This window comes from Trichoderma evansii, assembly GCF_050947405.1.
Source record: "Trichoderma evansii strain SZMC 28006 chromosome Unknown GGI43scaffold_32, whole genome shotgun sequence".
In the NCBI taxonomy this organism is placed as follows: Eukaryota; Fungi; Ascomycota; class Sordariomycetes; order Hypocreales; family Hypocreaceae; genus Trichoderma; species Trichoderma evansii.
This window is the reverse complement of record NW_028145174.1, coordinates 82,346-98,661: the sequence shown is the minus strand read 5'-3', so window position 1 is coordinate 98,661 and position 16,316 is coordinate 82,346. Positions and strand designations below refer to the sequence as shown.

The 16,316-nt window shown below is 49.3% G+C and overlaps 3 protein-coding genes across 3 annotated transcripts; 1 reads left to right on the top strand and 2 right to left on the bottom strand.

Moving 5' to 3' along the window:
* Positions 1-1,012: 1,012 nt before the first annotated feature.
* GGI43DRAFT_269311 (uncharacterized protein) lies at positions 1,013-6,941 on the top strand. Its single transcript, XM_083201061.1, has one exon. It carries the CDS (start codon positions 1,221-1,223, stop codon positions 6,648-6,650), a length of 5,430 nt encoding a protein of 1,809 aa, XP_083055675.1. The 5' UTR covers positions 1,013-1,220; the 3' UTR covers positions 6,651-6,941.
* Positions 6,942-7,232: 291 nt separating this feature from the next.
* Positions 7,233-10,108, bottom strand: GGI43DRAFT_426158 (DUF4050 domain-containing protein; the record flags this gene model as incomplete). The annotated part of the gene is made up of 2 exons (XM_083208603.1): positions 7,233-8,686; positions 9,838-10,108. 2 exons carry the CDS (start codon positions 10,106-10,108, stop codon positions 7,233-7,235), a joined length of 1,725 nt encoding a protein of 574 aa, XP_083055674.1.
* A 4,032-nt stretch (positions 10,109-14,140) lies between these two features.
* GGI43DRAFT_426157 (uncharacterized protein) lies at positions 14,141-15,808 on the bottom strand (the record flags this gene model as incomplete). The annotated part of the gene is made up of 2 exons (XM_083208602.1): positions 14,141-14,583; positions 14,641-15,808. 2 exons carry the CDS (start codon positions 15,806-15,808, stop codon positions 14,141-14,143), a joined length of 1,611 nt encoding a protein of 536 aa, XP_083055673.1.
* Positions 15,809-16,316: the final 508 nt, after the last annotated feature.

The following is a 16,316-nucleotide window of genomic DNA, read 5'->3' as shown; positions in this document are numbered from 1 at the left end:
TTCACAGAGTAGTCGTCATTCTGAGCCAAAGTATCTGTACCTGGTGGATGATGAACTAGGGGAAGGGGTGTAGCTGCGATAGCCGGGATTGGCATGTGATGGACACCATCCATATGAAGATGTTGAGATAATTATTTCTTCCAAGCTACTACCTAATAGTCAATGTACATTACAGCAGTATCCGCAAGAAATGAGGTGATTTTGATGTACAATTTGCTCTAGTGTGCTTGGCACCACGACTGTCCGCGGGCGTATACTGAGATGTTTGGTAGAAGGAGGTTGTAGCATTAAGCGAGACAGGAACAACTAGTATTTGCCTTTTTTCATTTTCTTCTCAATTCGGCGTAACCCATTTTTGCACACCTCTAAACGCCTAAAAGTCTTTGTATCTCTTCTAGAATATACAGAGTAAATGCTTCAGAGATCAGCGTCCGTGGAAGTTGCACCGCCTTGCTCAAAATGCCGCGTCTTGGCGACTCCATGGAGCGTATTCGCATAATCCTTTACCCCATTCCTCCACCTCTTGTTGCACAATTTTCTCTTTCTTTTCCCCAACTCTCCACCCCGCTGCGTCACAACACCAATCAATTGCCGATACGAAGAAAAAAGTTATCAGATCGTCCTGAGCCCCATCACGAGGCTAAAAGCAACGTAATTGCGCCCCGCCCGAGCTGCTCCACTAGACTGGCTCTTTTGGCTTATCTGATCCGCCATTTAGGCCGTGAGCTGCCAAAGGTTCTTTGGACGTACCAGCAAGTCGTTTGCTATGCGAACCCCCTCCATGGTACATTGTATGGGTCATGAGGGTCATGATCCCTGCGCGGCCGTGCATGATATTTGCACGCCTCGCATCCATCATGTACGAATACATGATCTCAAGCGTCAATTTTGAAGCTTGGGGCAGTTACTGCTACTGTAATTTGTCCGAAAAAGCGCAGCTCTGTATTGGCGTGAGTAATTGGTAGCAATTGGTGTGCTTAACTTGGCTCTAAGCGCGGGCATCATCGGAGGTGGAAAATGGCAGCAATGGTTGCTGAAGAGAGGGACTTGCTTGTGGCTTTGAGCCTCGGTGACCTGCGCTATACAGCTGATATCCAGGCCCCCTTCAGTCCTTCGTTGTATACTGAATCGCCTGTGGTAGCGAAGCTTCATAACATATCACTGACGCAATACCACCACAAAGTCCGTCCACTGCCTTGATCGAAGTAGAAACAGACATTATGGCTATCGATGGAGATGGAATTGGCAACGCTAATGCGATGAATCTCCCTCCTAGTCTCGTCGCAGAGGCGATTTCAAGCATCGAAGAAGCAAGGAAAGTAGCTCCTACGCAACAAAGTGAAGTAGCATCAAATCAGAATGGTATCGTCAGCGATACAGACCTCAAACAGCTGTGGACTTGGAACCAGCATGTGCCCTCTCTTATACAAAGCTGCATGCATGATATCATATCTTTACAAGCTCGCCAGCAGCCACACAAGATTGCGGTCGAATCATGGGATGGGTCCTTGACATATCAACAACTAGAACACTTTTCAACACAACTCGCCAGACAAATTCTGCAACGAAATGTGAAAGCCGGCAGCCGGATCCCACTATGTTTCGAAAAATCCATGTGGACCGTGGTCGCGGTCCTGGCTGTCATGAAAGCAGGCACCACATTCTCTCTGACAGATCCCAGTCAGCCAGTAGCACGACTGCAAACAATTGTCGAACAGACAAGAGCAGACCTTATTATCACGTCAGTAGCTCAGAGCGAGCTTGGCAAAGAGATATCCAAAGAAGGAGGTCAAGTTCTCGCAATATCTCGAGATTATTTTGAGAGCATCAAAGGATCAGAACTAAATACAGTACTGCCACAAGTACCCCCAGAAACGCCAATGTACGTCATTTTCACATCTGGAAGTACAGGCAAGCCAAAAGGAGTTGTTATTACCCACGCCAATTATACCAGCGGTGCGATTCCCCGAGCAGAAGCCGTTGGCTACAAATCAACCTCTAGATGCTTCGATTTCCCGTCCTATGCTTTTGACGTGAGCATCGACTGCATGCTATGTACACTGGCAACTGGTGGCCAGATCTGTGTGCCTTCTGAGGAAGCTAGGATGAACGATCTTAGTGGCGCCATTCGCCAAAGTAAAGCCAATATGGTCCACATGACTCCTTCTGTAGCCAGAGTCTTGGATTCGGACATCATCCCATCTCTGGATGTTTTAGGCCTAGGTGGTGAAGCAGTATCCGCAAGTGATGCAGCGGCTTGGAGTAAATACACAAGCCTGATCATTGCATATGGGCCGTCTGAGTGTACCGTCGGATGTACGATCAACAATACCGTTACTATCTCCACGGGCATCGGTAAAGGCGTTGGAGGTGTCACCTGGATTGTCGATCCCGACGACCACAACATCCTCATGCCAGTTGGAGCCGTCGGAGAACTTATTATCGAGGGTCCAGTTGTTGGTGTTGGCTACCTTGATGAGCCGGAAAAAACAGCAGAGGTCTTTATCGAAGATCCAACCTGGCTCAAATCTGGCTACAAGGCTTTCCTCGGTCGACCTGGTAGATTATATAAAACAGGTGACCTAGTACGATATGAGAGCAACAACTCAGGTTCTATCGAATTTGTGGGCAGAAAAGATCAACAAGTTAAGCTTCGTGGCCAGCGAGTCGAGCTTGCAGAGGTCGAGCACCACTTACGAGCCTCTTTGCCAAACGGGATCAAGGTTGCAGCAGAGGTCATAAAACCAGAAAATGGCGGTGCCCCTTCTCTTGTCGCCTTTCTCTCAGAATCCGCCACCGTGGGCACCTCTGGAGTAGACCCGGCCATTGTCGATCCCTCACCGGAGCTGAAAGCTGTTCTGACAACAGTCAGTACTGTCATGGGATCTAGAGTGCCACGGTATATGATCCCGGCGGCTTTCGTGACTCTTCAGCATATGCCTTCGCTGGTGTCTGGTAAAACAGATAGGAAGAAGCTGCGAGAGATTGGGACCTCGATACCGCGTGAAGTTTTCAGCCGAATGCAAGCAACTGAAGCTCAAGAGGAAGAAGAGCCGGAAACTGAAACAGAAAAGAAATTGCAGCAAGCATGGATTGAAGTACTCGGATCAGATGCAAAAATCTTCAGGCAGAGTAACTTCTTTGCACTGGGAGGCGATTCTTTGCGTGCCATGAAACTTGTAGTTGCAGCTCGCACCAATGAAATCGCATTGACGGTTGCTGATATTTTCACAAACCCAACGCTGAGTCACATGGCGTTAAAAGCTACTCAGGTCTCGGAGTCCTCTGTGGAAAACATTTCACCGTTCTCGTTATTGGAGAAAGATTGGAATGTGGAACATGCGAAAGCTGAAATATCCGCTCTCTGCGGTGTGGAAGAAAGCGTCCTAGAAGATGCGTATCCATGCACACCCCTCCAAGAAGCACTCATGGCTCTGTCAGCCAAGGTCAAAGAGGCATATGTCGCTCAGAGAGTAGTAGAGCTTCAGGACACCGCCACGGCCGAGAAGCTAATCACAGCCTTTGATATCGCACAACGAGATAGTCCCATATTGCGGACGAGAATCGTGCAAGTCCCCGGACACGGTCTTATTCAGGCCGTCATAAGGGGGGAATTAAATGTCTTCTCTGGAAATGATCTCGACGAATATCTGATCAATGATAGAAATGACGCCATGGAATTAGGAAAGGCTCTTGTGCGCTATGCTATTATCAATGATAGCAAATCAGGGAAAGTGAGCTTTGTGCTCACGATTCATCACGCGCTGTATGATGGCTGGTCCATGCCCCTCGTCGTCGATCGAGTAAACAGGGCATACGAGAACCAAGCTGTATCACGCCCTGCAGAATTTAAGCACTTTATCAAGTATTTGGCAAACATGGAAATGGACAAATCAGCCAATTTCTGGCGGGAACAGCTTCATGGAGCCAATCCTTCTCAGTTTCCATCTCTACCTTGGCAAGGGTATCAGCCACAATCGGACTCATTACTGGAGCAATACGTGCCTTTACAAGAAGGAAATGCTTCGAACGCTACTACTGCCACGATTATCAGGGCAGCTTGGGCTCTCGTGGCATCCCAGTACATTGGTAACACCGACGTCATCTTCGGAGAGACGCTGACTGGTCGAAATGCACCTGTTGTCGGATCAGAAGAGATTGAAGGGCCAATGATTACAACTGTCCCTGTGCGGGTTCAAGTAGACCGCGATATCCCTGTTTCAGATTATCTCCAAGGAATCCAAGAACAAATGGTGGACCAGATTCCTCACGAGCATTTCGGCCTACAACACATACGAAAGCTCAGTCCTGATGCCTTTGACGCATGCGAGCTCCGCACAGGCCTGGTGCTGCACCCAAGTGCTGAGAATGAAGAGCCTAATCAGTTTAGCCACCTCCCAGCAAGCTGTCTGGTCCCGGCTGGAGATGCAGAAGCTGCTCAAGAGGCCCTCAAGTTCAACACCTACGCGTTGATGCTAGTCTGTTCGATTGATCCTCGAGGGTTCCTCATTATGGCCAGCTTCGATTCCAAAACAGTCTCGGTTCCTGTGATGCAACGAGTTTTGGACCAGTTTCAACAAATTGCGCAGTCGTTGTGCAGAGAAAGTTCGGCCTCTCTCGGCAGCCTTCGATCACCCCTGACTGATGATGATATTGTGCAGCTCCAGAATGTAATTTTTGATGCAGGCTTTAGCGATGCAACCAAGGAATACTCTGGCGTTCAAGCGGCTTACATTGTGGATTTCAATGATGCAAATCAACTCGTTCCAGTTTCTGCTATGGGAGAGCTTGTCATTCAATGTTCACTGAATCCATCCAATCTGGTAGAAGTCTCTCCTCCGGCTTGGCTCGAAGCAGTATTCGGCTCGAAAGTTTCTGAACAAGGCAAACTCTACAAAACCGGGCAACTGGCTAGATACGATTCAACCCAGAAGCCAGCCCGTATCAGATTGGTCGATACTACAAGCGAGAGAAACGCTGCAGCGCCACCAGCAGGAGTGATCAAGAGCCGAATTTCTGCAAACTCCAATAGACAACGCAAGCTACGTAGCCTATGGGCCCGTGTACTGCGTATGAGTGAGGACGATATCGGCTTAAACGATGGCTTTTTCATCCTTGGTGGTGATTCTATCGCAGCTATGAAGCTTGTATCGGAGGCTCGGCTTGAGGGAGTCAAGTTGAATGTGGCTCAAATCTTCCAGAAGAGGACGCTGTACGAAATGGCCAACGCCATGGAAGAGATAGAGACACCCGCATCGGCTACGGACACCGTCCAGGGCACAGAGTTAGAACCATTTTCACTGCTCAATCTCAAGGGCGAGGACGAAAAACAACGCTTCATCAACGATATAATCGCACCTCAGCTGTCCAACTCAACCTGGCGCATCAGCAACGTCCTCCCTACACGCCCCCTACAGCAAATTGCCGTCAAGGGCACAACTCAGCTCCCGCGTTTCTCGTCACGATACGAACTCATGTACTTTGACAAGGCTATAGATCGTGCCAAAATGGCAGAGAGCTGTAGACAGCTCGTCGCACGCAACGAGATCTTGCGAACCGTCTTTGCAGAGTACCAAAGTGAAGGATACGCCGTCGTCCTCGAAGAGCTCGTGCCAGATTTTGTCGAATACGAAATAGACAGCAATGACGTGGAAGCTTTCTCAAAGCAACTCTGTCAGCTGGATGCTTTGACGAGAATTCCACTCGGCTCTAGTTTCGTCAAATTCTTCTTGGTTGAGTCGAGCAGCCAGTCATGCCTCCTCTTCCGCCTCTCCCACGCTCAATACGACGAGATATGTCTCCCCATCATGCTCCAGCAGCTCTCAAGCCTTTACGAAGACAAACCCGTCCAAGAGACTGTTCCATTCTCCGCCTATGTCCACAGTGTCCTCCGGCAGAACCTGCCAGCAAGCATCCCCTACTGGACAGACCTCCTCTCCGGCTCTTCCCTAACAGTCCTCAAGCCCGACATTCCCATCCAGCGTCGGAACCACTTTGCTATCCAGCAAACAGTCGACATCTCGTCACGCCTCCGCGACATCACCGTTGCCTCCCTCCCTACTGCCGCATGGGCCCTGTGCCTTGCCCGCCGTTTGTCTCTCAGAGACGTCACTTTCGGTGAAGTCGTCAGCGGCCGCAACATCGACTTCCCCTACGGTGCAGCCAACGCTGTGACTGGCCCCTGCTGGCAATATATTCCTGTCCGTGTGCGCTTCCCCCCAGGCTGTACTGCCTTGGAAGTCCTCTCTGGCGTCCAGCATCAACACATCGCCAGCTCGGCTCACGAGGGCATCAGCCTCGCCGAGATAGCAACCACCTGCGGCACCGACTGGCTATCGTCTAGCGGCTGCAAGGCTTCAGACCTGTGGTTCGATTCCGTTGTTCACCAGGACGTCGAGCACGTTGAAGAATTGGCGTTTGCTGCTGCAGGAAGCGGTCGTTTGGAGACAGTTTACCCCCACGAGGAGCCACTGCGCGAGTGGAAGGTTCAAGCCTTCGTTCACGATAACAGTAACAAACTGACTTTGGAGATTGTTACTTTCGAGAGCTGGGGCGGATATGCTAGAGGGCTATTAGATGATTTGGTCACCGCCGTGGGCATATTGTTAAAAGATCCTCATGCCAAGCTATTTGGAAATGAATCTGAGTGATTTGGTTTGTATATTATTCATATGCCTATAGAGTAGAGAGAAATTTGCAGAGAAGAGAGAAATGTCAAAAGAAATAATGTTTTGATGTGCCATGCCCAAGTATTTCTTTAATATCCATCCGATGAGGAAACAGGGGGGAAAAAAAACTGAAAACTCCAAATTTCCGGCACATATTCAAGAAAGAAAAGTTTGGCTAAATCGCGGCTTATTGTAAAGACGCTGGCAAATGTTCATTTATCATAACCCAAAAAAATTCCCAAAAAAACAAAAAAACACACACACAAAAAAAGAACATAATCTGTGATAGCCATCCAGTGCCATTTCCTCGCCAAAGTGAAAACGCTGAATGGGGTATATAAGAGAGACCATCGTACGAAGCGATGTCTGTACACCGTAAACAAAAAGCACCCAAGACTCATGATGCCAAATGGCAAATTCCAGTTTCTCAAGACGCCGCTGCCTCCCATTATATATCATTTCCTGCGCTTGGGCCCTCGTATGGCCTGCAAAAACCGCTTTTTCGTCGAACCTAGGTTGCCGACGAAGCAATAATCGCCCTTCCAAATATGCCAATCAATGCTGTTAATTTCCTGGCTGTGTTCCTAAACCAAGAGCCTTCTGGAGACTCTTGCGAATGCCTAAACCATTCTCATCTTTGTCGCGTCCTAATAGGCCGAGACTCATTCTGCGAGCGGCAACGCCAATCCCTGAAGCTCCCGATGCCATTTTGGTCTTCTTGCGCCGCCCTGCAGCAACTGAGGGTTCGGGAGCCGAGGGTTTGGGGGGCCACTCCCCATCGCGCTTCCACCCCGTAACACAAGCACGAATCATGTCGGATAAGTTGATAGGGCATGATGGTTGAAGACTATTGAGAATAACCTTGTCGTAGAGGCTCAGATAAATTGCCGGTGTGATGGACGCTCTGAAACCGTTGGTAGGTGGGAGGATCGGGTGAGGGATAGGAAGTAGCGTTTCGATAGGTAGTAGGCGATCGGAGGTTTGATCAGAATCTTTGGAGCCCTGCTTGCTGAGATCTTTATCATCTCTAACCAGGGAAGACGCGTCAGAGGCTGTGCCGGAGCGGCTATCAGCGAGAGAATTAGACTTGATCAAAGATAATGAAGGCGGTGACCCTGATATGGAGCGGCGGAAGAAGAAGCGTCGAGAGCGAGGAGATACAGGCGGCGAAACAACCGGTTTGCTGCGCACTCGAGCCACCTTTGCACCGGTCCAAGCATCCCGCCGCGCCTGGAAGCATGCTAGACCCTCGTTCCAAGTCATTTCCTCTCGGGCAGCCTTCCGGCGCTGTTCTTTCTTCTCCAAGGCCGAAGTCCTGGCTGCGCTATCGGCGCCCTCAATGACCGAAGTAGTGGTAGCTTCGTCTTCAGAGAGATCAGAATACCAGTCCATACGAGGACGGTAGTTTACGGCATCTTCGGAGATGATACTGTAGATGGAATCGGTGTCGTCGTCGTTGTTATCAGCGTCCACGTCCTCGTCCTCGTGATCTGAAGCATTGTCGCTCAATGCACTGCCGTCAACACGGGCTTCGGCGTTGGCGTCATCGGAAGCGTCATCCCGTATGTCTTTAGCAGAATCAACCCTAATTGCTTCCGGTTCAGACTCCTTGACAGATGGGTTCTTTTCCTCGTCTGTGTCACAGGGCTTCTCTGTGACTTTGGATTTAGATTTGCGGGGCGGTGACCACTGAAAGTTCCAGTTGTTCTTGACCTTGGCAGCCAGATATTTCTTAATAATATCCTTTTGTACGTACTTATCTCTGCTAAACAGGTCTATGTATTCAGGAACAAGCCAAGGTGGTGAGTTTGCCGAGGATTGGGGACTCTGCCCGCGAAGCCGAGATAAAGGAGATCGTCGCCCTTTGTAAAAGTCTGAGAAGATCATGGCAGTATCAGGATCTGCAGTGGACGAAAGGGCTTCTGGGACCGAGAAAGCTAGCAGTGAAGAGGTGGTGTGCTGTTCTTCTTCTGATAAAGGTGGTGGCCGGTGGCCGAGATTAGAACCGGCAGTAAGATCTATAGCGTCTAAGAGATCGGGCAAAGAAGACGTCAGCACCTTGTTATTTTATCGACGACAAGCCGCCAAGGTTAATTTATCCAAGCGAAAGGGGAGTAGTAAAAGGGTGAGACGGGGGCGGTGTAAGTGACATGGATGGGAAGCGGCAAAGCGACTAGTGCTGAGTATTGAAGCTTGTGATAGAGGCATAAGAAGTATATTCAAAGTGTAACAAGCAGAAAGTATGAATGAAATGAATCAAATTAAGGAAATGATGTGAGATGAGGCGAGGGCGGGGAAGCAATACCCGACAAACAAAACACCAACGTCGATGCTCTTATTGTACGGACCTCCACTAATAGAGATGAGGATGCATCGCCAGAGGGAGTGGCTTGAGTAGCTGCCTCAGCTTAAGGCTGGCTATACGATCCAAACAGGCAGAATGAAGAGAGTAGTGGACTACCAGCTACCCATTAATTGAGGCGAACGCGGGTGGCAGTAAGATGTTGGAGATAAAGAGCCAAACGAGACGAGACATACATCAAGGTGATGGAGTAGAAAGAAGCAATTGAAGAGGACGAATATCGTGGGAGCCGGGTTTAAGAAGATGGAAGGAAAGGAATAGGAAGGAATAGGAACAGGAATAGGAACAGGAATATAGAAATAGGATTGGAAAAGGTTACAGAGGCGAAGTTGAGATGTAGTCTTCTCATGTACTGCTTGTACTGCTTCGTACCTCAGTAGAGGAGACGAGCCTTGCCATGCCAAGACTGGATGCATGTACTGCCAAGTACCAGCTGATGCATGTCTCGGAAGGCGAGGAGCTTGTATCTCAATGACATATCGAGCTAGTCGTCGATACAAGCTGTTGGCAACAAATGGTGGCTGAAAAAACGCTAAAGCTAAAAAGTACAGTGTAAGGGGAGCGAGGTGAGATGGGATGAGATGAATGACGCGGGATCAGGATGAGGATCAGGGTCTTGGGATTAGGAATGCGGGACGCTGAGAAGAAAAGGACGGCTTGACGGATAATGTCTTGCAGGAGGATGGCGATGTTGTCGCCTGTCTCAGAGCATTGGGCGTGTACAAGCAAGTACTCGGCGAGGTATGCAAAACTTGTAGAGAGTGTCTGTATGTGTATGTGTATGCGTATGTGATGTGTATAGCTTACCGTTCAAAACTAGCCGCTCTAGGACCTTTGCGTGGTAGTGAGTGTCGTGTGCCGAAGCGGTTCCTCTAGACGACGGCGAAAAAGCAGAGGGAGCACAGGTGACGGTATCGCTGGATGAAGATGAATGAGGAGAGGAAGATAGCTGAGGCGAGGTTGAAGAAGCAGAAGCAGAAGCAGAAGCAGAGGCAGAGGCAGAGGCAGAGGCAGAGGCAGAGGCAGACGCTGTGGCGACAGGCATCGCTGCTGCCATGGGCGGCGGCTGCGACGACATGATGATGGCCTGCTGCATTACACAGGATTGGGCACACGAGCCACAGGGCGACCGGGATTTGCGCAGGCCAAGCCAAGCCACGGGTAGCAGATGTAGGATCCCCGACAGCACCAATGGCTGGGCGATCAGGTCAAACAAACGGGGATTTGCAGCTGGAGGCCTGTCGGGTCGGGCATGCAAGAGATTAATCACGAGAGGTTTCAATCAGGCCAGGTCAAGGTCAGGCATCAACCAGTGCCAAGCAGGAAAAAAAAAAAAAGCCTTTTTCGCCCCCCAAGCGCTGGGCCGGGGGGTCTTGGGGGGAGCCACAGGGCACAAGGGCACAAATGTTTGTTTGCCCCGCTGGAGCTGTGAGGAGAACGCAAGCGGTAGTAGAAGCAGAAGAGGGGGAGGCGGTGATAGCGCGCGACCTGTGATTTGCTGCCGCTGCAGAGCTCAAGATGAAACACTGTGAATGTACTCTGCTACCAGCTGTGCTACAGTACCAGCTGTGGGCGCTACAAGCTGCCCATTTTGGGGCTTCCCTCTTAAGTTGGTGCTAATGTGCGTCGACGCCGCCATCACGAACCATCACAGCATCGACAGGCAATCGGCAGTGGGGCCAGCAGGGCTGGACGGGCTTGTCGTCGTGTGACCCGGCTGTTGAAATTTTTATTAGCAGCACTAGCAGCGGCACTAGCAGGTATTATTATGATTTGATCTCATTTTTTCCATCTTGTCATTATGCGAATTGTTACAAATGGCGTTTTTGTTTGGGTTGTAAGCTATAATAAAAGACGGGATTCTCCGTATTATTATTTCGTATTTCGTACGATGGCACGGCATGGCACCACCCAATTTGCGATCGGCGCATTGACTGGTGCGATTTGCGCCGCGGCAGCTAGTAGTTTGATATCACGGGACGGGCACTGAGTAGTACTCATTGTCTGATCTGATCTGACCTGGCCTGATTCTGCATCCGGTAATAAATCATTTCCCATTCGACTCACCTTCCGCTCAGTGACAGGCACAGGGTCGATGACAATTCAACTGCTTCCAAAAGGGCATTAAATGTCCGAGTCAACATACCTGCACCGTGCGCTAGCCTGCGTCAACGACATCAATAGTGACATGCACATACCATGGACCTCTTCAATCGTGGTCACCGCATAATAAAGCAAAGCACTGCCAGTATTACTGTAGCACTTGGTAAGCGGAGGACGCATCAGCCCCGATGGCAACAGACGCTCAAACGAGACCGCGTATTTGTCATTTGCCTCCCGTACTGTAAGCATCTTTTTCTTACAACAAAACCAATATTGCTACTCTAGGCGGAGCTCCCCGAGATCCGAGTTGGTGCTTGCATAATTGCCCAGTAAGCGTGAGTCACCAGCCTGCAGATGGCTACGACACGGTCTTACGTGTACAAATACTCGTAGCCACCGGGAGGTCCCATGGGGTCTATAGGTCAACGGTACTTGGCGCTCACCGCGTATTGCATGCATGCACATGCACCTGAAATGATGAATTTTTTTTTTTTTCCCTTCAGCAACCCGCCCGGAATATGAGCCCCTGCAGACGCCCAGCTACCGCTGCAGCTAGATTTGTACGAACATGGAGCGTTGCTCGGCACTGGTTTGTTTACAGTGAGATTGCGCCTTGGCAGTAACACGTATCGCATCGTATTCTATTCTGCAGTATTCTATTCTTACCGGCTTCACGGATCCCGCGGCCGTGGTGCTCAGCCTTCAGCTTATAGTCGTGCTCATGCCAACCTTGAAGCAGCCACACCCGCCACCCACGCTGTGAACAAGCACGACGATCGCCCATGTCACCCCCAAACCCCCCAGTCCTAGGCCTCTTCCGGGCCCCGAGCATTTAGCTTCAAGCCATGGTGGCCCGAGCGAGCAACCGCCTGCGGCACTGCTCCAGCAGGTCCAGATAAGCATCCATCCCACTGAATCCAAGGCTAGCGATAGCTCTGCAACCCAACGGTCAACTCTGCTCAGCTTTAGGCCCTCGGCTCTGCTCCACTCCACTCGTCTTCCGTCTTCCCCGCAATTGAAAAACGAGGCAGGGAGGAAAAGGGCAATGCTCGTATGCCAAGCAAGCAGCCTCTCAGAGCTAGCAGATGTTAGTTTGAGAGCATGTGCTCAAAGTTTAAGTTGCCGTTTTCAGCAGCGGCCAATCTATACGGCGCCTCTGCGCGACAGAGCCTCCTCCTCTTAGCCACTTTTGCAAGTGCTGATGCGAGTATACAAATAGTGTCTTGACCTGCTACCTGGCAGATATCAAGAAACGGAGCCATCAATACTACACACACCGTATACTGCAGGTGACAATGGAGAAACACTGTAGCTACGGGGTCCTGCTAAGAGGCGGTATGCGTGAGCGGGGGTGCCATGCCCATGGAACAGAAAAGAAGTCAACAGCACAGCCTGTCCTCCGTGCACGACTAATTCATGCCCTTCTCTTCGTAAGCAGCCGTGAATCATGAATCACGAAACCTGCTAGTCGGCCATTTGTCCCCATCCGCGTCGACGCTGGCCACAGCCCAAGCTTGATCCTGATTCTCCGCACTTGCAGTAGCTCCTGCGAGGGGGCAAATATTGAGGCAACACGTGCTCGATCTTGACGGCGCACGTGTCCAGGTACATCCGCAATTAAGGAGCTGCTTGGCCGTATATACAAAAGTAAAAGAGTAAAATGTTAAATTTCTTGTGGAGTTGAGCTCCGAATGGGATACTGTAGATAATTGGGATCCGTGCATGGAGTGCGAAATACAAGCAGCTACATTAGCCTTGGCAGATAGTGCTGGGCCTTGGCAAAAGTTTACTCGCTGCCTGCGCCTCCACCCATTCACGGCTCACCAGCTACCGTACCTAAGATATTACACGTATACAATAAACGGTAAAAGTGAAAAGTGACAATCGAATACTCTATTCATTAGGTCGTTAAAACAGAAGAGAGCGGGGTTAAGAGAGGAGACACTCAGGAGGAGACAGAACTCTAAACCGGTGCCTGATAGGCAGAAACTCTCTTAGCTTTCAGTTTCACCATTGGCCACAAAAAGGGTAAAAAGAAGTAGCCGAATTTTTGCGTGGATAGTCAAAAGATGCCTCGGATAAAGGACAAGACATCCTGCTCTACTACGATGACCAGATCCTTAGGACCAATGATGCAATACGGCCGCTTACAGCAGGATCTTCGCTGACTAAGAACGACTGAGACGCAGAGCATCACGATACTGGCAAGGAATTGCAAAATGAGAATGCTCACATGGATAGAAATGCAAACACTAAAACCATTAAGACGTATTGTTCGTAAAGATGGTAGAGGCAATAAAGAAAAAAAGTAGCTTGTGCAAACTCATATAGTATAATAGCAGTGTGCGCAATAATCCAGCCATGTGTTTATTGTTAATGTAATTCCCTATTGTTTTGGTGTCTCGCCTGACTGGGCTCATGAAAATATACAATACAAAATTGAATAGAACTGTGTCCTTTTTGTTCTCTTCTTCAATCGACTCTCACAGCTAAAATGAGAAACTGAATCAGGCAAGAAAAGAGTTACTGGCGTTTACGAATAGGCACAAGTGACACATCACAATAATTAAATGGAGTTTTCAAGATAATTATATCGAGCTTATCAAGTTGAAATCTCACAGGCAATGTCTAGAGCGCTAATCTTTTCCTTTGACGGCCATTATTTTTCTTTGTCAAGTATACCAACTTCTCCCCTCAACGAGTACTATTTTTTGTCCTTTCTCTCAACAATCCTCTTTCTTTATACTTGTATCTCAAGAATATCATTTATTTTCCCTACTGAAAATATCACTCAATAGGTACTAATAGGTACATCTATCACTCAATACCCTGGCAAGTAGCCATTCAATACCTATCCATTCAATATCTGTCCATCCAATGCCTATCAATTCTCTCCATGTTCATCACTGCCCAATTTTTCTTCTTCTTCTTTTCTCCCTTTTCCCTTCATCTATCTACCATCTTAATTCTCCTCCTCAGCAACAAACGCGCTACCCTACCAGTAAGATTAGAAGTTGAAAGGCGACTCGATATCCTTCATATAGGCGTCCAGCCAGAGCAAATCAGCAAACTCGTCTTCAACAACCGGTGAAGCAAGAAACATGGCTTCACTAGCGGCTGGCATAAAAGACACATCCAAAGAACTAGTGGTAGCACTATCCTCGCTTAAATAAGAAGAGTCTATATTCATTCCGGTAGTTACAGAGCTGACTGTATCATCGGCATCCGTGAGACTGGCACCAATACTTTTCTCGCTTAGAGCAAATGAACCCGGCTCAAATTTCCGAAGAGTCATCTCCAGCTCCTTTTCCTCTTCCGACAATCTCGATTTTTTGCGATTTTTGCCACTAGGGAAGTCGATTTTACGCTTCAAGTCAGCCTTGGTGCCCGGAGCTCCAGAGCCCGCTTGGAGGGCCTCAGTTCTTCTCTTGGCACTTTCCAGCTCTTCCCCTTGTAGCACACGCCAGTGACCATCAGAGCACTAGTAAGACTCGCACTGGCTGTCGCCATCGGACAGCGTTCGTTTCTTATCGGTAAGAGTAAATAGGCGTTCGTTTTTTTTCCGGGCCCTCATGTGTGGAAGGCGCTTGGCTTGGTTCCCCGGCATGGCATTTTTTTGTCTTTCAGCCTCGTATTCCACGACAGCCTTTTCTCCTCTAGCCTGTTGCTTGAATAGATGCGGGTTGTCGGCCTGTAGCTCGGTTGAAGACGCTTCGGGCGGAGTTGGCTTGAATAGATGCGGGTAGTTGGCCTGTAGCACGGCTGAATACGCTTCGGGCAGAGCTGTGATGTTGCCCTCTTTTATAGCAGTGTGAGCGGCCCTGGCGTCGTCCACAATCTTGTCCATCTCGATGTAGCAGCTGGAGATTTCGTCCCCAGGAGTGTCCTTCAGTTTTTCCAAACGGTCATACGTTTGCTCTCTTATTTCTGGCACCAACGGGACTCCGCAGATGACACCACCTTTAACCTCACGTTGGAGGTCTCTGATGTCCCTCGCAGCAGTGAGCACGTCGCTAGGGTCTGGACGTACGATCTCCTCAAGTTTGCGCAACTTGGCAACTATCGGGTGCTCATTCCCATCAGGACCAACGAAACCAAGGCCTGGGATGAATTTGGCCGGTACACATTTGTGTTCTCGCTGCTCACTCTGGGTATTGTGGCTCCCGAGGCGATGGGCTGCAGATTCTGGGTAGCGATTCAAGCTGGGAGCGCCTGGAGGGGGAAAGTGATATACCGGAGCCGGTTGCATAGGCCCCATGTTCATTATGCGTGCGTTTACAAGGAGGGGTGTGCCGGGTATGCTTGGCCTATAGGGCAAGTTGGGCATCGAGCTTTGAGGCGACATGTTCTGTATCTGGGCTGGGGGGCAGGTCTCATTTGACAGACCATGATAAGGCCCAGTAGATGGAACAGCAGGTCGATGCAAAGATGAGCTTGCATACGCGCTATGATAAGTAGGAGATGGAGCAACAGGCCAGCTAAAAGACGAGAAAGAACCTGAGTGTGGTGCATTGTTGTATGGTGCAGTAAACGGAGCATTTGAGTTGCCCTGGTCGAACCCAGCAGGCTGTCGATTGACTGAGCTGTCTTGAGAGGGTCCAACAAGTGTACCGAATACGTTCTCTGGGTAGAGCCCGCCCGGGTTCGCGGTGGCGGCGTTGAATCGATACGACATGTTGTTTTTAAACTGATTGTCTGTAGGTATTTTGATGAAGAAGAGTGCAGGTGGGAAAAGAAAGAGAAGAAGGAGAAAGGAGAGAGGAGAGAGGGGATTATGTATTATACACCAGCAGAAACTGAAAGGCCGAACCACTTTTTTATATTTAACTTTTCATTTTTTTTTTTTTTTTTTTTTCGTCTGATATCAAAATAAGGACTAACTTGGCGGATATGTGAAGCTGGACTGAACTCTCCTCCAAATTCTATGCACGTTCTGCGGTAGTTTTTTCGTTTGCCGGCTGGCGGATCAGGAGGAGGGGGCTTGCAGCAATGCATTCCCATTGGTTTCATCTCCTTATTATTTGCTTGGTTCCGCTAGGATATTCTTTTCTTGCATGGGCCTTTTACTTCGAGAAAAGTATAACTTTATTACTTCTCCGTAGGCTAGTCTTCAGCGGTGTCGTTGTATACAAATGGTTGCCATCGTGACACGAAGCCATCAACACCATTAGCATTACTGAAGC

Bases quoted from the DNA above. Each gene is read 5' to 3' on its own strand.
- GGI43DRAFT_269311 (XM_083201061.1), top strand. From the start codon at position 1,221: ATGGCTATCGATGGAGATGGAATTGGCAACGCTAATGCGATGAATCTC.